The sequence below is a fragment of the Schistocerca nitens genome, chromosome 4, assembly GCF_023898315.1.
Source record: "Schistocerca nitens isolate TAMUIC-IGC-003100 chromosome 4, iqSchNite1.1, whole genome shotgun sequence".
In the NCBI taxonomy this organism is placed as follows: Eukaryota; Metazoa; Arthropoda; class Insecta; order Orthoptera; family Acrididae; genus Schistocerca; species Schistocerca nitens.
The window spans coordinates 291,432,481-291,457,968 of record NC_064617.1 but is presented as its reverse complement, the minus strand read 5'-3'; the positions used below and the strand labels follow the sequence as shown (position 1 = coordinate 291,457,968).

Genomic DNA, 25,488 nt, shown 5'->3' with positions numbered 1-25,488 from the left:
ATTGCTACACCAAGAAGAAATGCAGATGATAAACGGGTATTCATTGGACAAATATATTATACTAGAACTGACATGTGATTACATTTTCACGCAATTTGGGTGCATAGATCCGCAGAAATCAGTATCCAGAATAACCACCTCTGGCCGTAATAACGGCCTTGATACGCCTGGGCATTCGGTCAAACAGAACTTGGATGGCGTGTACAGGTACAGCTGCCCATGCAGCTTCATCACGATACCACAGTTCATCAAGAGTAGTGACTGGCGTATTGTGACGAGCCAGTTGCTCGGCCACCATTGACCAGACGTTTTCAGTTGGTGAGAGATCTGGAGAATGTGCTGGCCAGGGCACCAGTCGAACATTTTCTGTATCCAGAAAGGCCCATACAGGACCTGGAACATGCGGTCGTGCTTTATCCTGCTGAAATGTAGGGTTTCGCTGGGATCGAATGAAGGGTAGAGCCACGGGTCGTAACACATCTGAAATGTAACGTCCACTGTTCAAAGTGCCGTCAGTGCGAACAAGAGGTGACCGAGATGTGTAACCAAAGACAACCCATACCATCACGCCGGGTGATCCGCCAGTATGGCGATGGCGAATACACGCTTCCAATGTGCGTTCACTGCGATGTCGCCAAACACGGATGCGACCATCACGATGCTGTTAACAGGAACATGGATTCATCCGAAAAAAATTACGTTCTGCCATTCGTGCACCCAGGTTCGTCGTTGAGTACACCATCGCAGGCGCTCCTGTCTGTTATGCAGCGTCAAGGGTAACCGCAGCCATAGTCTCCGAGCTGATAGTCCATGCTGCTGCAAACGTCGTCGAACTGTTCGTGCAGATGGTTGTTGTCTTGCAAACGTCCCCATCTGTTGACTCAGGGATCGAGACGTGGTTGCACGATCCGTTGCAGCCATGCGGATAAGATGCCTGTCATCTCGACTGCTCATGATGCGAGGCCGTTGGGATACAGCACGTCTTTCCGTATTACCCTCCTGAACCCACCGATTCCATATTCTGCTAACAGTCATTGGATCTCAACCAACGCGAGCAGCAATGTCTCCATACGATAAACCGCAATCGCGATAGGCTACAATCAAAGTCGGAAACGTGATGGTACGCATTTCTCCTCCTTACACGAGGCATCACAACAACGTTTCACCAGGCAAAGACGGTCAACTGCTGTTTGTGTATGAGAAATGGGTTGGAAACTTTCCTCATGTCAGCAAGTTGTAGGTGTCGCCACCGGTGCCAACCTTGTGTGAATGCTTTGAAAAGCTAATCATTTGCATATCACTGCATCTTCTTCCTGTCGATTAAATTTTGCGACTGTAGCACGCCATCTTTGTGGTGTAGCAATTTTAATGGCCAGTAGTGTGGTAGCTAGGGGAGAGTTGCTTATATTGTACAGGATCCTAATTTTTACCACTAAGCGTAGTCAAAAGAGGACATATTGATTTATCAGGAAGTCAGAAAGATTACTGTAGAAGGTACTGCTTAGCATACAAAGGTAGCCGAAATGTAATGTTAGAAAAGTCCTGTCTGTTAAGATACACAGAGCCGTGGTTGGCTCTCGTTGATGACGTTTGTTCTTTGTCATTTTGTCAGAATTGAGTGGTGTCTTATTTCTCCCTGAGTTACTACCATAACGAGTTGCTGACTTGCCTCCGTCAGTGGCAGCAGCAGCGCTTATCGATACTAGTACTGCTGTACCATCTTTGGTGTGACCGCTATATATCCGTGTGGAGGTGTGTGTGGCAGTCGGTCGGTTGGGACAGAGCAGCAAGGAAGTCTCCGCGGTGCAAGGTCAGGCCGAAATTTTGCAGCCGTCTTCCTGTATTGTCTTTACCTATTAAACTGGTTGTTACTTACCAGTGAAGTGCACCAGCAGTATTTGCTACCTTGTGGCCGTTAACGCCCCAGTTACCTGCACTGGTCGTTGGCGTAGTTTTCTGGCAGTGTGTTTTTCCTCGCCGTGTCGATGCTGTTCGGCACGGTGTGTAGTTCGACAACCTTTTAGTTGTTTTGTTCATATATTTTCCTTAGAGTGGTTATTGTGCCTTGGCTGATTTTAGACGACAATTTTGAAGACGTAGTCCAGCTGGTATCTTCGTCCTCGGCTGATACTTTCTGTTGTCATGCCATTGGTCGGGTGGAAGGGAATTGATTAGGTTGTTGGTCGGTCCTTCAGCCCTCCCTGGGTCGAGTTGCCATCCGATTATTTAACCTTACTCTTGGCTGCCTGTCTAACCTCACCTTACGTTAGAGCTACCTCCTCAGACCGACCCTTGTAACACTTCTGAGCACCACTGTTCTGTTGGTTTTAGACTGTGATTTTCATTTTAGTCTGAAGTACTGCGCGAGTCCTTCAGCTGTCTATTAATTTAGTTTGTTTTAATTTTAAAATAAGGTCTTCAGCCGACTGAAATTAAAATTTGAAGACTGATTTGTTTTAAAAATAAATTTTGAAAGTTTGTTCCATCAGAAATTCTTGTTACCCAGGCCTTAAGCCCTGAGTTGTTCATTGGCCAGCGTGTGGCCTTCAGCCGAGCTTTTACGTGAAATATTTTTAAGATAAGGCCTTCAGCCGTCTTACATTAAAATTTGAAGAATCATTTGTTTAAAACGATCTTTTTTAAAAATTTGCTCTACCTGAAATTCTTGATATCCAGGCCCTAAGCCCTGAGTTGTTCAATGTCTTTTGTGTGGCTTTCAGCCGAATATTTATGTGAAGTATTTTTTTAAGTAAGACCTTCAGCCGCGTGTTTTCTTTAAACCAATTTTTTTATAATTTGTGTTCAGGCCTTCAGCCGTTCTTGTTTCTGGTGTGGTTTTGGGCCTTCAGCCCAGGAGGTATCTCAAGTTTTCTTAACTAGGTCTCCAGCCATATTGTTTTATTTTGAGCCTTTTAAGGCAATGTGTAATTGAGTGATTGTTAGGAAAATAAAAAATTTGTGTGTTTTGTGCAACTGACAGTAACTGATTACGGCCCCCTCCACAACCATAACCTGATCCAATCTATCCTGCGAAACCAGATTTCATACACGTTTGTAAGAAAATAACTGGGAAATCTATTCCACAACAAAAGAAGCTGTTAATAGGATATACGGTTTCCTGTAACAGCCACACATGCTGCACAGTGACGTGGTATGCTCTCTACGAGATGGTTCAAGAGATCTCTTGGCAGTCGATTCCACTCGTTAACAAGAGCGGGGCGGTGATCTGGAAGAGTCCTTGGTGGAGGCTGATGGGCTATATTTTACTTCCCTAACGCGTCCCAGGCACGTTCCACAGAATTCAGATCTAGGGCCCTCGCTGGCCAACCCATGGGAAATTCAAGAAATGTATCCACCAGAACAGCTCGATGCACACGGGCGTCATCGTCCATAAAGACCAAGTCTGGATCAACAGCATCGACGAAAAGGCGAACATATGGTAGCACTAGTATGATCTCTATATCTCTGGGCGTTTACAGTATTCCTCTGACCATCAAAGGTGATGTACAGCTCTATATATCAACATGATGATTCCCCACGCTTCACGTCATCACCATCATACTCGTCTCTTTCCACCGTGTTTCTGTAGTTGTATAGGCTACCAGGTTCTCTAGAGACTAATTTCCAACTCGAAAAATTTTGTAAACTGAAGCGGTATTCATCTGTAAAGAGCACATTCCTCCATTCATTCATGGTCCAGTTTTGACGTTGTCGACTGCACAAAATGCGGGCCCTCGAGTGAGCGGGATTCACACTGCCTGGTGCCTGGCAAGTTGCCCTGCTGTTCTGAGCCTCTCGTGCAAAGTTTGTCAGAAAACAGCATCTTATGAGGCAGCTGCAAATTCTGCAACCAATTGTCTTGCAGGTGCATTCCGGTTTCGTCGGGCACTAGCGGCCACATATCAGTCCTGCTGCGGGGTAATTATATTTGGCCTACGACAAACACCTGTGTCTCAAAACCGTCACCAAAGCTTCGAAGTGACACTTTGTGACACATCCAAGGATACTGAGATTGCGGTCTGTGTTTGGGCCGCTTCCAGGTAGCAGAATATTCTACCCTGCAAGACAGGATTCAAATGGCGTCTTTGTGACAATATGTTGTCAAATTCACTGTTCGTGGCATCTCCAGACACGTCGTCCCTGGTCGTCGAGGCTCACTTCGAAGCGGGAATCATCACTGAAGACAATTCTACCGGCGGAGGTTCGAGTCCTCCCTCGGGCATGGGTGTGTGTGTTTTTCCTTAGGATAATTTAGGTTAAGTCGTGTGTAAGCTTGGGGACTGATGTCCTTAGCAGTTAAGTCCCTTAAGATTTCACACACATTTGAACAGTTTTGACAATTCTACTCCACTCAATGAGATTTCAGACCGAAGACGTGTCTGGAGATGCCCCACACATTGGTGGGATAACTAATTAACCCACTGTCACCCACCATAAGTCCCGACAACCAGGAGAACCTCTTTGGCTGTCCGCGGCACCCCTACGTGGACAATGTTCTACGTCCCGTTTTGTTGCCCATCATGGCAGGATATTTTGGGAACATTTTTGGTTGGACTTTACCGTGACTGTTATTGACATTAAATAAAACAACTTGTTTACTGTAACCAGTCATTATTTATTTATTCCCACGAGGCATTTCAAAGGTTTAAACATCCATCATCAGATGGATTTACATGTCATATTAATAAATGAAAACCCACCTGATGATGGAGGTTTAATCCTTGGAAACGTGTCGTGGAAATAAATAAACAGTGACTGGTTACAGTAAACCAGTTGTTTAATTTAAAGCTATATTGATCTTACATTTTACCATGATAATACCCACTCGCACAGGGCAAGAGTCTTTACTGCTTGTTTTCGCACTTGCCAAACTCTGCCTTTGCTAGCAAGGTCGCCGGGTCTCTCTCAATTGAGAACGTGTGTAGCATTATGGGCAAGGCCCTGCAACAAGCTCGTGGTTTTGACAATATAATGCGCCAGTTGTACAGAATTTGGCACGACATCCTTCAGGGGGGGGGGGGGGGGGGGGCACCCAACAACTTTAGCAATCATTGTCAACCCGAATAACGGTTTGCATAAGGGTCAGACGTGGACCAACGTGTTATTGATCTGCTCACTTTGTGAAGCTCTTTCTCTTGATAAATCGTTCAATTTTTCGGAAACTATAATACTTTGTTTGTACATGAACATGACATCTACCGATTTTCCTATCATTCGGATAATACCTTGTGGTGCTTCCTGTATTTTTTTCTTTTTTCTTAGATTGTTTTTACGGTGATTTTGGGTGACTGATCACCTTTTCTCTTTTCGTTTCCATGTTTCCGTGATTGTGCTCAACATTTGGACACTAATGTACTACCCGACATCGAGGTCAGCCTGTTTCTTGGAACCGTATTGTTAGCTGTTAGCTGTGAGCGTTGAGGAACTGATCGTCAGAGACAGCGTTGATTTTGTTGCAGTATTCATATAACTTTTTGTGAACGTAGCGAAGAAAACTACTGTTATAACGTAAGTGGCAACACAATATGTTATTTTCGTGTAAATATGCACGAAATAATCTTAATTCTCACACACTCATGGAACCGTATTCTTCACAGTTCGTTTGTACGATACTGACAAAGCGAAAATACAGACTAGAAGTTTCCGATATTGTACCGGTACGATTTGGGAAACTGTTTCGTATAGCGAGCTTTAAAAATGCATTTAGCATTATTAGTGCAAAATAATGTTTAGAAGCGATGCATTGAATTTTCTAATGTATTCTTTATCGTAAATTACTAATTAAACAATTACTTTGTGCTACACTATGGCGCAGAAAGGCCTTATGAAAAATGGAGCACAGATGAATTGCGTTTAGCTGAAACAGCATATCTAAATGGGCATCTTAGAGTAAATGAATGTGCACGCATGTAAAACGTGCCTAAGACAAGAATTAAGAGGCACATTGGAAATAAAAACAAAGAGGTAAACTGGTATATAAAAATTTTTGGTCGCAATGAAGTGTTTTCCAACGAAGCTGAAATCGAATTGGAAGAGCATATTCCCGCAACATCAACAAAAGCAAAACGAGGATAATGGAATGTAGTCGAACTAAGTCGGGTGATGCTGAGGGAATTAGATTAGGAAATGAGACACTTAAAGTAGTAAAGGAGTTTTGTTATTTGGGGAGCAAAATAACTGATGATGGTCGAAGTAGAGAGGATATAAAATGTAGACTGGCAATGGCAAGGAAAGCGTTTCTGAAGAAGAGAAATTTGTTAACATCGAGCATAGATTTAAGTGTCAGGAAGTCGTTTCTGAAAGTATTTGTATGGAGTGTAGCCATTTATGGAAGTGAAACGTGGACAATAAATAGTTTGGACAAGAAGAGAATAGAAGCTTTCGAAATGTGGTGCTACAGAAGAATGTTGAAGATTAGGTGGGTAGATCACGTGACTAATGAGGAGGTAATGAATAGGATTGGGGAGAAGAGAAGTTTGTGGCACAACTTGAGTAGAAGAAGGGATCGGTTGGTAGGACATGTTCTGAGACACCGAGGGATCACAAATTTAGTATTGGAGGGTAGCGTGGAGGGTAAAAATCGTAGAGGGAGACCAAGAGATGAATACACTAAGCTGATTCAGAAGGATGTAGGTTGCAGTAGGTACTGGGAGATGAAGGAGCTTGCACAGGATAGATTAGCATGGAGAGCTGCATCAAACCAGTCTCAGGACTGAAGACCACAACAACAACAACATTCCCGCATTTGAAGAGAGGACGTTCGGTTAAAGCAAATCGTACGTAAGATAACGTGGTTTCGGCGTTGCAGAAGGAAACATTGCCCAATACTTCAGTCCAGAAGCAGTCATGACAGGAATAAGGTGTGGTGAAGATGTTCATCCAAGAAATATCACCGAACCAGAGCGAAATTATGAAAGCTTAAAACTTCCAAGGCGTAGCCAAGGAGCCTGTGAGCTAAGGGGCAATCCATCCTTTAAAGAAAAGCTAATCGATGCAAAGTGGAAGAAATCTACAGTTACAGCTTCGCCTGTCTAAAGGAGGTATTTTGCAGTATACAAGAAATCCTCAAATAAACTCATTCGACAAACAAAGGAATGGTACAGAGAGTTGTGTGAGGAAGATGGATGGAATGGAAGAAGTGATCAGCAATGTGAAATGAGAAATGTGGATCACGTAAAGTGTGCAGCGTTGGGGAAAAGAGCGAAAAATTTATATTTAAATGCCTGTAAACAGCGATGCAAGAACTAAAATACGGAATATTTCCTTAAAGTTAGGCTAGTACACATGTTCAGTATCAAGGACATAGTTTATAAGGGTTGTAGAGTTCATGCATCCGCTAGTATAAATTAGGAAACCGGATTCATAATTAGCAAAACTCGCAGGTGCAGATGCCAAGAACGTCCTGCACTTGAGTAAGGCATTGTTTAAATAATATAACTTTTTGTTTAGACTACAATAAATAAAGCATCGAAAGTGGTACAATTTAGTTGACTCTCCGCTACGTTGCACTAAATTGGAGTCCAACGAGCACTGGGCGAAACCAATAGAGGAAGGTTTATCGATGCCGATCTTTCTATCATTCCGTTTGTACGTTAAAACTCAAATTTTTAGCACTGAAAAGGGAATGACCTATCTGGGGAATAGGAACGCCAAGGTGCTCAGGAGCCAATAAATTAGAAACACCTGCTTAGTGACGTCCAGTGCCCCGAGTCCTGCCGGCCGTTGTGACCGAGCGGTTCTAGGCGCGACAATGTGGAACCGCGCGACCACTACGGTTGCAGGTTCGCATCCTGCCTCGGGCATGGATGTGTGTGATGTTCTTAGGTTAGTTAGGTTTAAGTAGTTCTAGGTTCTAGGGGACTGATGACCTCAGATGTTAAGTCCCTTAGTGCTCAAAGCCATTCGAACCCACGGCTCCTACTACTAAGAACAGGGACAAGTCTTACCCCGCACCCCACGAGGATGCTACAACTGTAAATTCCCTCCCAGATATTCCCAGATAAGTATCCTGATGCCTCACTCCCATTTTACTATGAATTGGCTACAAAGAAGCACGAACTTCCAGAATGCTGGAGCAGCCGTGGGTCAGCACGTTCTGTTAATCAGTACAAAGAAAAACCAATCCAGAGTTATAAATTTTACTTTTTTTATTCACTCAATGACCGGTTTCGAGCCGAGACCCATTTTCAAATCATCGTAACCTAGTTAAAATGGTATTTCCGCGTCAAAAACGAGAAACGAACAGTTACAGCGCGAACATCTTTGACATGGTTTTCACATCTTCGGAAATTCCACTTTGGTTATGTTATGATGATTTGAAAATGGGTCTCAGCCCGAAACTTTGGACTGGTTTTTCGTTGTACTAAAAAGAAGCAAGTTCTACAACAGCCCCCCTTACCTTACCGGTTGGCTATCATAGAGGAAGAGAATGTGTGCTAAACCGTGTTACCAGTACGAATCTGTCCATGCACGACAATGCAAGGTACCAGTATGTTCCAAAAAGCCGCTCGTGAAAATTTGATTAATTTGTATTCCTATCAGAGGAATGTGCATACTGTAACTGTCCTCCGATTGCAAAAACATTCTGTTGGCACCCACCTACATAGGGAGAAATGATCATCACGATAAAATAAGAGAAATTAGGGCTCGCACAGAAAAATTTAAGTGCTCGTTTCCTCCGCGTGCCGTGGAACGGTAGAGAGACAGCTTCAAGGTGGTTCATTGAACCCTCTGCCAGGCACTTTATTGTGAATAGCAGAGTAATCACGTGGATGTAGATGCAATCAAAATTTAAACATCACACACTTCCCCCAGCCGAGGCAAGTGGAACAAATCGGTTGGTTCCTTTGCATTAGGTGTGGTGTTCGATGGATCTTCGGCACTTTTTAAAAGCATCATTTGTTCATTGGCGTTTCCTAAGATAACTCGTAAAAACCATGTTTTTTTGAGCACCAAAAGTGCCAATTGTGAGGGTGGCAATTTTTGTAATTTCTATTCCTGGCAGAACGTCGAATTGTTTGCCACATGTTATTAAGATGATATTTTCTGGGAATTTCGAAAATTTGTTTCGATATCGGTATCCATTACCGTGATACAGAAGTTCAAATTCGCGAAAAAAACCGGCTTTTACCCGTTTTTGCACACTGGACGACAATTGTCTAAATAACTAACCACAGAAAATGGCTAAAATTTTAACTGTACATTATTTAGACTTTAATCTAGGAAGGATATTTTCCCCTTTTCGAAATTCTGTATGGTTATCAAAACATGAAAATGCATGATTTTTGGGTGCGAAAAGTATCAGTTGTGGGGATCGCTCTTGTATAATTTCTATTCATGGTAGATCGTCGAAATTTTTGCTGTATATTTTCAGAATGAGATTCACGGGGAACTTTGAACACTTTTTCGGTATCGTTATCCGTTACTGGATCCAAAGGTTCAAAGTTACCGTACGTATGCAGAAAACCGCAAAACCCGGTTATTAGCCGTTTTGCACTTTGGGTTGTAATTGTCTAAATAATTACCCACAGAAAGTGGCTCAAATTTTAACTGTATGTTCTTTAGAAATTCATCTAGAAACGCCATTTTCCTGTTTTCGAAAATCTGTATCTGTAATCGAGATAAATCCGAAAAAAGCACAATTTTTGTGTACCAGAAGCACCAAGTGTGGGGATGGCAATTTGTATAATTTCTATTCATGGCAAATCGTCGAAATTTTTACCAAATGTTCTTGAGATGATAATCGGGGGACTATGAATTTTTTTTCAGTATCATTATCCTTTGCCGAGATCCACAGGTTCGAAGTTACCATACTTTAAGCACGTAAGATAGATGCACAATACCCGGTCTGAGACGCAAATGTAGTGTTAACTGACACAGTAAACACATGGCAAATGTTGTATGGTTATTTTAAGTGTCTGAGGTCACCAAACTACGTTTTTGCCCATCATTTTTTCATGATAAAACTTTATGACATGCTATCGCTTTATAGTGGGCATTTAACGCCTATTCAGATGCGTCCAAAGTGGTATTGCAGTGACAATAAATGAGCTAAACAGTCTCTTAACACGGCTAAAAAAACTTAAAAGTGACTGCCAAAAATTACGTATAACTGTAATGATTGCGAACTTAGTAAAATATTTATGATAACATTTCTTGCCCTTTTAAGATACAAATCATAATCCGGGCGTTTTCGATGAACTGCGATCGATTAGCAAAGCATCCAGAAAAAATATAAAGCAGACGATCTTGCCTTAACATTATGTTATGCGAGCTTATTGGTTGTTTATGTGTCTCAGAATATAGAACTGTGTCAGGGAATATAAATGTGTGTAAGGGTATAAATTGTCAAAACTTTACTGACCTGTGAAGTTGGTATCACATAAGCAGCACGCTTTGCTGTAACAGGGAAGGAAGGGAACCAGCAAACAATGTTCCTGTCAGAATGCAGAATGACGAATATGTTCCTCTTTAAAAGGCTGACAGAAAAGTGGGAACCACCTGCCTCAGCCTCGTTCTGTCAGAGTCTTTGAAGAGAAACATATTCACCTTTTTTATGCTCCGACAGGAGTATTTTTGCGCTGGTTTAGGACTTATTCTTAGATCTGTTATTCTGTGTCTAAAAGGCAAATACTTTATCCCTGTAAAACTTGCAGTAATAATTAGATGATCTAATTAAATAGCAGACATTCTTGTTTTAGACAATCTCCTGGAATTCTGTTTGTGTTAGTTTGATAATTCAAGGGTCAATGGAATTCGAAGTACAACATAACTTACATACACATATAACGGGTGGTATGGGATATTTACTTAGGTCTGTGTACAACTCCATTGTCGGGATTCATTACTTACGAGCTTTATAAAGCCCCTATAACCATGATTGTATCTCTCAGTACTCTCTCAGTACTGAATTCCCAAATAATACTTCAGCCAAGCACGTTATATGTTATTTAATGGTCTAATATCGACATAAGATTTAAGAATGTCAGAGTATATCTTATGATCTGCTAGGAATGCAGCGTTAATGGATGTGTGTTTTGAATGATACTCATGATGCAGTGTTTACTCAACAAAGTCCGTAATTCTGAAGACAGTTTGTGTATGGTGACATAAGCATAGGCCAATGGTAAAAGGTGTGGACCACTCTGAATAAATTGTCACAGAGGCATTAAACAGAAAATTTACTGACATAAAAGCGTAAGTTGTAACGTCACCTATGCTCTTTCACCAATGGCAATCGAACCAGAAACTTGCACCTTATTGTGGGAAAAATTATTTTGGTTTGAAATGTTACAACTGATATCACCGTTGTGGGACTAGGTCTATGTTTTCTGGAACGCAGTAAAGCGTAGTAATTAACGTCAGTTTGTGTGATGCTTGAAGAATGGTAGCTAATTAAGATAAAGAAGCTTTTGTCGTAAAATACTAAGATACCACTATTGCATCAGTTTAGGATAATTAAAGATTCCAGTACAAAAACTACATTGAAAAGCAAGACTGGATTTCGAGACACAAAGTGCCAATGTCAGGTGATTCGTTATTACAATTTTTTTTAAATTTGTTTCCAAATAAACTAATTAAGCCTAGACTGAAGTTGAAAAGCCTAACAAAAAATCTAGCATGTCTAGTGTTACTTGAGTATATTGTAACAAAATTTATAGGTTGAAAAGCACAAGTAACGATCATGGTTGACTTGCACTTTCTCAAAATTACTCAGATGTGTGAGGGTAAGTTACTAAAAAGTCTAGAAGCAAGCATAGAGAACAGCTCACAGAACAATTTAACATCTCTGCTGATATGAAAGGAAAATTTATAAATCCATGTCTCAGGAAATAGGTGTTCTTAAGAGTCATTTCTTAAATGCAGGAGAGGTAATTGGTTCAGCTGAAAATTCATGATGTGTGCTGAGAAAGAAACCACCATAAAATTAAGCGAGGGTGCACTCATAATTTGAAGTTAAAATAAAAAATAAACTCTCTCAAAAATAAAAGCTTTTACAGCTTGTCGTATTTCCAACTAGACACAGAAAGGTTGTTATCGTAAGTTCCACCCATTGTGAAATGTTGAAGGTATCGCTAAATCAGGGCATCTTTCGGGTGGTTAAAATAGGCAATAGATAATAAACAATAAATAAGAAAGGTAATTGGAATTATATCACTAATTAACAAACTGTTTTACTGTTGATATCTATTTTTTTTAAGAAAGTAATATCCTCTCGCATAGTGTTCCACTTTTGCGATAACAATACACCAAGTAAATCGTAATTTGAATTTTAGAATGGTTTTGCAACAAAGAACCATATTTAGACACCTCTAAATTTTACAAGGCTCGAACTGTTATTCTCTGTGATCTGTCCGACACCTTTTCTTGTGTGAATCAGAATGTTACGTTAGAAAAACTCAGTTTTTACGGAATTGGTTGAAATCATCAGCAACCAGTTGTACAAAAGATATTTTACTTCCATTACTGGTTTCAGGCACCAGTAAAGGAAATAAAATTTCTTATGTGCAACTGGCTGCTTGTTATATCAACAAACAGAAATATACTTGCTGAAGATGGATAAAATGCTTTTACATAATTACTTGTGTAATTAACAAATGACTCACACTACATTTAACAAAAAGAATACAAAAATTTGTTTTGTACAAAGCAACAATTGAAGACAGGAGATATTTTCTGTGGCAAACAATGTAGTTCTGTAAGGTACACTGGTACAACCACCGCTGTTTCTCATATACCTAGATGACTTCTCATTTAACACACATCTAATTACAGACGATAAAAAATGTTATACTAAATTCTAAAATTATAGGGGACATTGTAGATAGGCCTAATATGACATAACTACATAGGCTTCATCTTGTAGATGATATGCTTAATGTATGGATATTAGTTTTCTACAAATGGTCTGTTTCAATTAAAAGTAGGACAGCAAAGGAACAGTCATGGGGAACAGTTAAAAAATAAGACAGAATCTTCAAAAAAATTTCAGTGAGAAGCGAGTAGGAGACGATAGTGGAGTTGCGTACCTTGAATGTTGGCACCAGTTTGTTCCTGCATTCTTCAAACAGATCCTTCTTCCTCTCCATGAGGCTCATACCTGAAACAGTGAAGGTGGCCCCTTCAGGTCAGGTACTCCGACTGACAGCTCGTCTGTCAAAATATTTGTCATATCTGACGTAGATTTTATAATTTATTGTTGCTTTCGACAAGAGTAAGTAAGAGTAGAGTTAAAATCTGACTGACAATGATAAAGTGCTGGTCAGAGAATGCAGTTAATTGACAAGCAAGTAGGAGTTACTTTGTGGACATGCAGCTCTTACGACTATTTTCCAGTGAGCTACTTTTACTGTTTCAAGAGATGCGAAGTAATTTAACGTTTTACATGTGGGATGCTAGAAAGAATATTTTCTAAAATTATTTAATACGGAAAACAAAATAATTGCTATGTATTTGGGATAGAAGTTTGTGAATGATTGATTAGGGTGGAGTGGGACTCGAATACAGTGAGAATTGTTGGCGGGCAGCTGATTTGAAGGGTGTGGAAGAAGTTCAATTTATCATAGTTAAATATTATAGTGACGTTGCAGAAACGCTGAAATCCACATAAATAGCGCAACAAAACGCGTGAACGTGTGGTTGTTACAGTGTAACGATTCAAAAAGATTTCTTTTTAATGTGCAACGCCTCTAACACGCCATGTGTGATCAACACCCGTACACTACGTGACTAAAAAAAAGTGAAACACCCAGGAGGGGAGGAGGAAACGAAATGAAATTTGGTGGGTTGAGAGGAAATTTGTTTTAAAGTTTTTATCACCCTCAAATTGTGTAATCACCACAAGGCAGTGTAACATTATGTGATTGCCTTATCATTTTAAATCATTCACTAATCGAGCTGTCGCTCGGCAACAGCTACAGTTAGCAAATAATGTTGCGAGAATGTAAAAGATGAACGACCTGTGACGTAACTTGTTTATTGTCGAAGCGCCGTCAGAGATGCAGTGAGTTATTGACTTTGAAAACCGCGGCGCGAAAAACGGACAGAAGAAGAACACTTTCACACATTTTTTTGATGTACGAGATATTGTCGATGAATAGTTACTCATTTTTCTCTTGTCTTTTGTAACTTGTGTCGGACGAGCATGTCTTGCCACCGTATTATTATCGTTAAAAATAATATTATTTTAGTGTAAAGTAAAAGTGCAATACTGAAAGTGCAACACTGCATAGCAGTAGATTTATTGGTATTGTATGTGAAAACGTCAAAGGAATTATTTTCATTGCGAGAAGAGAAGTGCCAGTCAGAACGGCATCCATGTTAAATCCTTCATTGCAGTGTAAGTTCATCTATTAATTGCCATAAATTCAGAGTTAAATGGAACTGGTGTATGGACTATTTATTTAATATAGAATCTATGTCTCACTCCTTCACGAAGTTATTTAATTTTCTTTATGTTTCTGCCAAATAGAGAGTTCACAGTCACGAATTCTTTCGTCGAGATCGGACGGAAGTTGCATGCTGCGAAATATTTTCTCCGCGCCATATTCTACTGATAAATGCATGATAAACTACGGTCCCTTAGGAAATTCATGTTGAGCTATCCCAAAATAATTATATTTTGAATAGGCATTTACTCTCCTCTGCAATGCAACTTCCAACTGATCAGACGATCCAACAAGAAACAGCCGCACACGGTCGACGTTCGCAAATATACACTCCTGGAAATGGAAAAAAGAACACATTGACACCGGTGTGTCAGACCCACCATACTTGCTCCGGACACTGCGAGAGGGCTGTACAAGCAATGATCACACGCACGGCACAGCGGACACACCAGGACCCGCGGTGTTGGCCGTCGAATGGCGCTAGCTGCGCAGCATTTGTGCACCGCCGCCGTCAGTGTCAGCCAGTTTGCCGTGGTATACGGAGCTCCATCGCAGTCTTTAACACTGGTAGCATGCCGCGACAGCGTGGACGTGAACCGTATGTGCAGTTGACGGACTTTGAGCGAGGGCGTATAGTGGGCATGCTGGAGGCCGGGTGGACGTACCGCCGAATTGCTCAACACGTGGGGCTTGAGGTCTCCACAGTACATCGATGTTGTCGCCAGTGGTCGGCGGAAGGTGTACGTGCCCGTCGACCTGGGACCGGACCGCAGCGACGCACGGATGCACGCCAAGACCGTAGGATCCTACGCAGTGCCGTAGGGGACCGCACCGCCACTTCCCAGCAAATTAGGGACACTGTTGCTCCTGGGGTATCGGCGAGGACCATTCGCAACCGTCTCCATGAAGCTGGGCTACGGTCCCGCACACCGTTAGGCCGTCTTCCGCTCACGCCCCAAAATCGTGCAGCCCGCCTCCAGTGGTGTCGCGACAGGCGTGAATGGAGGGACGAATGGAGACGTGTCGTCTTCAGCGATGAGAGTCGCTTCTGCCTTGGTGCCAATGATGGTCGTATGCGTGTTTGGCGCCGTGCAGGTGAGCGCCACAATCAGGACTGCATACGACCGAGGCACACAGGGCCAACACCCGGCATCATGGTGTGGGGAGCGATCTCCTACACTGGCCGTACACCACTGGTGATCGTCGAGGGGACACTGAATAGTGCACGGTACATCCAAACCGTCATCGAACCCATCGTTCTACCATTCCTAGACCGGCAAGGGAACTTGCTGTTCCAACAGGACAATGCACGTCCGCATGTATCCCGTGCCACCCAACGTGCTCTAGAAGGTGTAAGTCAACTACCCTGGCCAGCAAGATCTCCGGATCTGTCCCCCATTGAGCATGTTTGGGACTGTATGAAGCGTCGTCTCACGCGGTCTGCACGTCCAGCACGAACGCTGGTCCAACTGAGGCGCCAGGTGGAAATGGCATGGCAAGCCGTTCCACAGGACTACATCCAGCATCTCTACGATCGTCTCCATGGGAGAATAGCAGCCTGCATTGCTGCGAAAGGTGGATATACACTGTACTAGTGCCGACATTGTGCATGCTCTGTTGCCTGTGTCTATGTGCCTGTGGTTCTGTCAGTGTGATCATGTGATGTATCTGACCCCAGGAATGTGTCAATAAAGTTTCCCCTTCCTGGGACAATGAATTCACGGTGTTCTTATTTCAATTTCCAGGAGTGTATTTCCACCGCTGATTATAGCTATATGTTACAGCACAAAAGTAAACATATTGTTATAATTAGCGACTACGAACGGGGACATTTATAACTGTATGTTTATGTATACACAACCGCGAGGGATTAGCCGAGCGGTCTAAGGCGCTGCAGTCATGGACTGTGCGGCTAATCCCGGCGGAGGTTCGAGTCCTTCCTCGGGCATGGGTGTGTGTATGTTTGTCCTTAGGATAATTTAGGTTAAGTAGTGTGTAAGCTTAGGGACTGATGATCTTAGCAGTTAAGTCCCATAAGATTTCACACACATTTTTTTATGTATACACATTACGTAAACATATCGTTATAATTGGCCCCCGAACAGGGACATTTATAACTGTATGTTTATGTATACACGTTACGTAAACATATCGTTATAGCTTTCGGTGTGCGAGATGCGTGAAGGAGTACTCACTGACGTAGAAGGCGACAAGCAGGGGCGGCGTGAGCACGAACTGGTCCAGCAGCATCTTCTTGAGCACCGTGGCCGCCGCCGTCCCCACGAAGCGCCGGTCCAGCCAGCGGTACCTGTCGGCAGCAGACCAAATCCTGCCTCACCACAACGCGACAGAGTCCACCACTTCACTGACGCACTAGCGTTTCTCTTCACTAGTCCTTTCTGACTTCAGCTTTTTTAATGTTTACATTGACTTCGTGCTTCATAAATAGAAACGTAAAGTAAATAAAGGAATTGAGGTAGCGAATGATGAGAGTACCTGAATGAGCTTCTGTTTGCAGATGATATCGTCATAATTCAAAAGAATGAAGATGAACTCCAAAGATCAGTACAATAGCTGAACAAAATATACAAGGACAGCAACTTAAAAGTTGAAACTTCCTGGAAGATTAAAACTGTGTGCCGGACGAGACTCGAACTCGGGACCTTTGCCTTTTGCGGGCAAGTGCTCTACCAACTGAGCTACCCAAGCACGACTCACGCCCCGTCCTCACAGCTTTACTTCTGCCAGTACCTCGTATCCTACCTCCCAAACTTAAAAGTTTCTAGTACGTAATACAATGAAAAAATGGAATTCCAGGGAAAAGATCCAGTCACTAAAAATTATTTCAGATAATTCTGTTTCAGAAAAAGTCTCTCGAATCTCTTACTTAGTCTATGATACAAGATCTGATTTTCACTACGTCTTTGAAAATAAAATACAGAAGTTTCAAACTTTCTGTAGTACCATTAGCAGAATATTGACCCATGCAAAAAGAGACCACCATGAAATCTTATTAAGTGATAACAGCTCATGTCTTATCCTACGGAAGAAAAGGCTGACTTTCCACAAATAAAAACAAAAAAAATCAGATAGCAGAGGTGAGGTTACGGACGAGGACGAAGCGCTCTACAAGAAGAGATGTGTTTAGAAATGAAGATAATGGAGCAGAATTAAATATTTTGAACGTGAATGAAAAAAGAAAAACAGTATCGTGAAAATTGAAGACAGGAGCTCTAGACAATGCCAAGTCATAGATGGAAAAACAGACACTGGAATATCTTGGAAAAGATGTGAATGGTTTTGTTTGTGAGTTCGAAATAGGCAATGGCCTAATGCTTCGAAGGAAGAGATGATTATCTACTTCACTTTCTACCTTGATTCGCGTATGATATTTAGACTTACTATGTTCTGTTTAGTCTACTCATGTCTCCTTGTATTTCAGTATGTTTACAACGAACATTTCCCTCAAAATCCTTAGATCGCTGACAAAGACAAGATTAAAATAGTTCTCAAATGCAGTGGAATCCTACTACATCAAATATTACTCCACATTGTATATGTTTGCTAGCAGACAGCCATAAGGGTTTTCGTGGATGACGTACACAGGACTGCTGAAAAAAAAGGGCTTCCGGCCACATTGCCTACCACTAACTTTGCCGAAACCAAACTAACATGCCGATCCCGTCAAGGTACGTGATCGGTTCAGCAAGAAGAAGAAGTGGAAGAAGAAGTATATTACGACAGCATTTTAAATTCTTAAATTCGATCAGTAACGAAAGGTCTCAGAGAGTTTGTGCACAACTGTGTAAGCAGTTGGCTTTGAATTCAAACTGAAATTTGACTTTTATTAATTTTAAAAATTAAAAAAAAACACTTTTTTATTCATAATTTTCTTGGTCACATTTGATGTAACTTACCGATTTCGCCTCTCATGAGACATCATTAGAAAAAGTAGCTTCTTACGAAAAGTAACAAGTCAAATAGACACCTAGCGTCCATTTTTCTAACTTGATTTCCGACGGCGCTAACCAACTGGTTGACGTGTAGTAGGACTTACAACAGTCGTAAACGGTGAACTGGGAGTATTATAACTTCACCAAATGTGATCAAAACCCAGGTGAACAATAAAAAATTTCACACTCCAGTCTGTAATGCTGAATGATTCGACGTTATTATTGGACTTCTTTTCAAGTCATGGCTCGAATAGGTTATTCTTCATGGAAGACGGTACGCCACATGACAGTGTCCGAGCTACGTGCCTATACGTCTTGCAGTGATTGCCGCCTGCTTGGGAGCAAGTGTTCCCCGCACAACACCGGACACTGTACGTACACAGCATGTTCGATGTTGTCCGTAACAGCAAATAAAACGCCCCCCCCCCCCCTTTCACTTCTAACCGTTTTTTGGAGTGAAAGACATTAACGTACGCTTATTTTAATTAATGTTGTCGTCAGATGCAGCAATAGGGAAAACATATTTCTCACGATTTCGTTTTCTAAACGTGTCCCTCTGGTATTCTGAGGTTAGTTCTACACGTCCCAGTGGTAATGCAGTGAATGATGATACTTTTTCTTCTTTTTCCTGGACTTATCCAGTGTCTAGGCAGGGCGAACATGCTATTCTGTACATGGCTAGGAAGGAAATCGTGTACCTGATCTATTGGCGTCTGAAAGCTTCAGAACGTGTTCGAAATGCTTGCCAGCAAACCAAACCTCGTAGTTAATTCGGCGCGCGGATTCGATAAGGGCCGGCACTCCTCCCTGAATCCTGGAAGCGGTGCGATGACGCGCGCAGCTGTCGGGACGTGTTAAATGAATGGTCATATTATATTCTGATTTATGATAAATATTTTGAGAATAATCACTTTTGATAGGGTGTGAAACGGTTTTCGCACAAATCAATTGGAACATTGTACGAGTACACAACAATAACATGCAGCAACGTCCCATGGATCCTCTGAAAACCTATCGTTAGAAACGTACGTCGCTAGGTAGTGAAAGCGTTGAAATCAGTTTCATAGGAGAGGAACAGCATGTACTGAAGACAAGTGAAGCCACTGTAGAAAACATTTTTACACAACAGCCGTGGGCACAACTTAAAGAGTAATATTTGTTTTAGGGGCTTGAAACGTATAAAGAGCTTGTTAGAAAAGGACGGTTATCAAAAGCAGCTTACGTGCTGGAAAATTTATATGAAATCAGGAAAATAGTAATAAATTCAGCAACTGAGATATGGGAATGAATAATAAGAATAAAGCTGTTATATAAGGCGGCCCTGTATGAACAACATTTTTAATACATGAAATGTATTCGCATTTGCGAATACGGAATTCTGTCAGTTGTATAATGCAAAGACGACAATGAAACTTGGTGCTGGGTCGGGTCTCGAACCCGTTTTTCCGCTTATCGCGATCGGCGGGAAATTCAGGTTCGGGTCCTGGTCTACATCTACATCTACATCTACATCTATACTCCGCGAGCCACCTTACGGTGTGTGGCGGAGGGTACTTATTGTACCACTATCTGATCCCCCCTTCCCTGTTCCATTCACGAATTGTGCGTGGGAAGAACGACTGCTTGTAAGTCTCCGTATTAGCTCTAATTTCTCGGATCTTTTCGTTGTGATCATTACGCGAGATATATGTGGGCGGTAGTAATATGTTGCCCATCTCTTCCCGGAATGTGCTCTCTCGTAATTTCGATAATAAACCTCTCCGTATTGCGTAACGCCTTTCTTGAAGTGTCCGCCACTGGAGCTTGTTCAGCATCTCCGTAACGCTCTCGCGCTGACTAAATGTCCCCATGACGAATCGCGCTGCTTTTCGCTGGATCATGTCTATCTCTTCTATTAATCCAACCTGGTAAGGGTCCCATACTGATGAGCAATACTCAAGAATCGGACGAACAAGCGTTTTGTAAGCTACTTCTTTCGTCGATGAGTCACATTTTCTTAGAATTCTTCCTATGAATCTCAACCTGGCGCCTGCTTTTCCCACTATTTGTTTTATGTGATCGTTCCACTTCAGATCGCTCCGGATAGTAACTCCTAAGTATTTTACGGTCGTTACCGCTTCCAATGATTTACCACCTATGGCATAATCGTACTGGAATGGATTTCTGCCCCTATGTATGCGCATTATATTACATTTATCTACGTTTAGGGAAAGCTGCCAGCTGTCGCACCATTCATTAATCCTCTGCAGGTCTTCCTGGAGTACGTACGAGTCTTCTGATGTTGCTACTTTCTTGTAGACAACCGTGTCATCTGCAAATAGCCTCACGGAGCTACCGATGTTGTCAACTAAGTCATTTATGTATATTGTAAACAATAAAGGTCCTATCACGCTTCCTTGCGGTACTCCCGAAATTACCTCTACATCTGCAGATTTTGAACCGTTAAGAATGACATGTTGTGTTCTTTCTTCTAGGAAATCCTGAATCCAATCACAAACCTGGTCCGATATTCCGTAAGCTCGTATTTTTTTCACTAAACGTAAGTGCGGAACCGTATCAAATGCCTTCCTGAAGTCCAGGAATACGGCATCAATCTGCTCGCCAGTGTCTACGGCACTGTGAATTTCTTGGACAAATAGGGCGAGCTGGGTTTCACATGATCTCTGTTTGCGGAATCCATGTTGGTTATGATGAAGGAGATTTGTATTATCTAAGAACGTCATAATACGAGAACATAAAACATGTTCCATTATTCTACAACAGATTGACGTAAGCGAAATAGGCCTATAATTATTCGCATCTGATTTATGACCCTTCTTGAAAATGGGAACGACCTGCGCTTTCTTCCAGTCGCTAGGTACTTTACGTTCTTCCAGAGATCTACGATAAATTGCTGATAGAAAGGGGGCAAGTTCTTTAGCATAATCACTGTAGAATCTTACGGGTATCTCGTCTGGTCCGGATGCTTTTCCGCTACTAAGTGATAGCAGTTGTTTTTCAATTCCGATATCGTTTATTTCAATATTTTCCATTTTGGCGTCCGTGCGACGGCTGAAGTCAGGGACCGTGTTACGATTTTCCGCAGTGAAACAGTTTCGGAACACTGAATTCAGTATTTCTGCCTTTCTTCGGTCGTCCTCTGTTTCGGTGCCATCGTGGTCAACGAGTGACTGAATAGGGGATTTAGATCCGCTTACCGATTTTACATATGACCAAAACTTTTTAGGGTTCTTGTTTAGATTGTTTGCCAATGTTTTATGTTCGAATTCGTTGAATGCTTCTCTCATTGCTCTCTTTACGCTCTTTTTCGCTTCGTTCAGCTTTTCCTTATCAGCTATGATTCGACTACTCTTAAACCTATGATGAAGCTTTCTTTGTTTCCGTAGTACCTTTCGTACATGATTGTTATACCACGGTGGATCTTTCCCCTCGCTTTGGACCTTAGTCGGTACGAACTTATCTAAGGCGTACTGGACGATGTTTCTGAATTTTTTCCATTTTTGTTCCACATCCTCTTCCTCAGAAATGAACGTTTGATGGTGGTCACTCAGATATTCTGCGATTTGTGCCCTATCACATTTCATGTATTCCATAAGAGCTATAGTCGCCGCACTGCCTGCTGCATGTAGAAGGATTTTCGGATCGTACTTCCGAGCAACACAGGCTCTGCTATGGCGTAACATTATTTTTAACATTTACATGAATGATACTGTTCACAACTTGAAATGATGGACTGGCACAGATACAGAATTAACCTACAATAAAATTTTAAAAGTTTAATCATTCATAGTTGACATTTAATTTTCGAAGAAATATATTGACTGAAAAATAGCGTACGCGACTTGTGTCAGGTTGTGAGAAATCTAGCATAAAATGATACACTGAAGAAATGAAGAAAATAGCATACCGCTACTGGTAAAAAAATTAAAGAAATTAAAAAATGATGTCCAAAACAAGCGTTGAGAACGAATTAGAACAAATATCGCCATTCAGTTACTAAAATTGATCGTGACAGAGCCACTGAGAAACAGAAAATTTGAAGCAATAGATGTAATTGTATGAAACAAGACCAGATAAAAGGAATTAAATTTAGCAATAACGGGGCAGTTCTTACATTGATGCACTTCTATAAAAACTGACTAGCAACGGGTACATAAGATGCATTATGCAGGATTGTGAAGTACGAATTGAAATTAAACTTGCGATCTCCGTGTGTAGCACAGTAACTAGAAGTGCCACCTAGCTACGCTCAGAAGCAGACACGTGCCATAATACTGCAGCCAGAAGCAGATAAATTGAAAAATATGGTAATAAGAAACGTTTATAAACAACAGTAATGGAAAACTAGTAAAATAAGCAGGCGAGTGTTGGTGTGGTGGCCAGCCTATCGCTACCGTGCAGCAGACGTGCTGGCGAGGGTCCGCTGCGACGCACCAGTAGTAGTAGACCTGCGGGTAGAAGCCGAGCCCCAGCACGCCATAGTGGCCGATGGAGCGCAGGTCGTACGGCCGCGGCTCGCCCTTCTCCTGCAACAACACACGCACGTGACCACCGCACCTGCCACCACTCACTGGTTGTTCTTCTCATCCACCAGTTGATTTACGGCCAAAAATCTGCGGTACAGGAGTATAGCCACTGTGCAGTCTTCATCGATGCAGGCCCTATGACTTTTGGGTTCCTACCTGGTTATCAATCTGTGGGCAACACAAGAAGCTGGGTGTTTACCATAGATAGAGTGTGCCCAAGACGTCGTAGCCGCTAGATGCGCAGTCGGCTGGAGAAGCGTGGGGAAAGTGGCATTGGTGGGGGGCTGTAGGGGAAATGTCGACCGCTGGAGGTGTAAGTGCCGTTCTGAACTGAAAACTAAGCACGCATTTTTTTGTAAATATTGGGTAGAGCCCCTCCACGCCCGCACTTGTGTCACTTCTGCTTTTGTTAGAATCTTAAAATAATTCCGTCGAAAGTGCAGCGATTTATTTTCGCCTGGCTCCTTCACCACTTTTAACTTTCAGAGAAGCGTCATGGCAGGCGAATATTGAGTAAAACCTACACATTTCTCTGGTTGCCACGTCAAAATTTGCTTCCTTTGCCGAAACATAACGAAATTTACACTGTCCCACCTCAATAACATGTTGCGGAGATACAAATGCGAGAGACATCTGAAACACTGGGTTATTAAGTTCGTTAAGTGAGGAACTGAGGTAAAGTCAGTAGCTTATGAAAAAACACATCCTCGGTACGAAAAAACGTCTGATGTCTTCAATTATTTTGTTCCAAAACCCATAGCGCATCTCGTTTCACCAGCTATCGATGGCCCTTAAAAATCCCATTCTTTGATCAAAAAAGACCGTAGATATTTGAATATCATAGTAGATAATGAAGTATTAAATAATAACGATATGGTAACATACTCTCCTCTTTGCAATAATATCATTTGCTAAAATCTCATTTCCATATCTCAACAGTTTATGAACAATGAGGAATGTTGCGGATATTTCTCTCCAGCTTTATCTCTGGCGTGGAGGGATCGCAAGTAATTTTCTCGAGACTGGTGACAGATAGATATCGCTACCCAAGTCTCAAGAAAAATTCAATATCTATGCAACAATATATTATGTAATATGCGCCAGACGCAATATCATAGGGACCTCTATTTTTCATTGCACACTTCTCCGAATGTCGTTCAGTGTGTCACTTTCACGTGAATATCACAATGACTATGACCATTAACAAAATGACGAGCACATCACCATAAACCTGAGATATAAAGCTATAAGAAAAGCAAAAATGATTTTTATACCGAATACTTCTGAAGATTAGATGGGTAGATCATATAACCAATGAGGGGGTATTGCATAGGATTGGGGAGAAGAGATGTTTGTGGCACAACTTGACTAGAAGAAGGGATCGGTTGGTAGGACATGTTCTAAGGCATCAAGGGATCACCAATTTAGTATTGGAGGGCAGCGTGGAGGGTAAAAATCGTAGAGGGACACCAAGAGATGAATACACTAAACAGATTCAGAAGGATGTAGGTTGTAGTAGGTACTGGGAGATGAAGAGGCTTGCACAGGATAGAGTAGCATGGAGAGCTGCATCAAACCAGTCTCAGGACTGAAGACCACAACAACAACAACAACCAAATAGTTTCCATAAACCGTTTGAGAAAGATAGCAGGATGCGCGCCTCGATTCTTTCATCGCTGACCGGCCGAAAGTTGAAAAACACTTATCGGCCTCCCCTTCCGAAAAAACGAATGAACTCGCCCAGTGCTTTGGGCGAAAACTTGTCACTACATCCTGCGCGAGCTATCCACGGTCTGATCAGAAGGATCAGGACACTCCTATGTAAAGTGGATGTCATCACTAGATGTCACGAGAAGCCTCTTGCGAAGCGGACCACCAGTATAAGAAAAGACGGGGAACACCGTGTTGTCAGAAGAGATGCAGTAACAGCAGAATTAGTCCAACAGGAGTGCAAGGTCAATTCGAAAGTGGGCTAGTAATTGGAGGTCAACCAAGAAATCCACCAGGCCGTTTCCGTAATAATGTCAGTAATCTTTAACGTGAAATGCTTTGAGTTGAATGTGGTGCATAGTGTTCCACTCGCTCACGTGTCCAGAGTTAATCTGCCGCTCATTGCGTTTCATTACGGGAAACAGGTCGCTTCCTTCTGATAAGTCCCTTATTAGTATGACGACCTTACGGGGAGAGAAATGTCCATAATGGGAACTGCAAATAAAGGCGTGCGACTGCCTTGAGAAAGAACTCCTTTGATATGGGTGACATGTACCCGTGGTCTAGGGGTAGCGTCTTTGATTCATAATCAAAACGTCTTCGGTCCCGGGTTCGATCCCCGCCAGTGCCTAGATTTTGATAACTAATCAGCATTGGCGGCCGAAGACTTCCGGCATAAGAAGTCAGCCTCATTCTGCCAACGGCCTTGTCAAAGAGGGCGGAGGAGTGGATAGAGGTTCAGGGCATTCTCTTGTCCTAGGGGTGGGAAATTGCCCCTAAAGGCGGAAGAATCAGCAATGATCAACGACATGAGGATGCAGAAGGCAATGGAAACCACTGCATTAAAGACACGTAACGTGTATCCACAGGACATGTGGCCTGTAACTGAAGAAGTGTCATGATGATCTCTCC

The 25,488-nt window shown here is 42.1% G+C and overlaps 1 protein-coding gene across 2 annotated transcripts in view; it reads right to left on the bottom strand.

Moving 5' to 3' along the window:
• The window catches only part of LOC126251572 (mpv17-like protein), a 181,472-nt gene that overhangs the window by 2,532 nt on the left and 153,452 nt on the right, over window positions 1-25,488 (bottom strand). The window contains exons 3-5 of one of the 2 annotated variants that reach the window (XM_049952097.1): window positions 22,775-22,866; window positions 16,583-16,695; window positions 13,029-13,099 (exon numbers count right to left, since the gene is read on the bottom strand). In XM_049952097.1, coding sequence (XP_049808054.1) covers window positions 13,029-13,099; window positions 16,583-16,695; window positions 22,775-22,866 — 276 coding nt within the window. The remainder of the gene's footprint in view (window positions 1-13,028; window positions 13,100-16,582; window positions 16,696-22,774; window positions 22,867-25,488) is intronic. The other variant, XM_049952096.1, reaches the window with a different exon arrangement.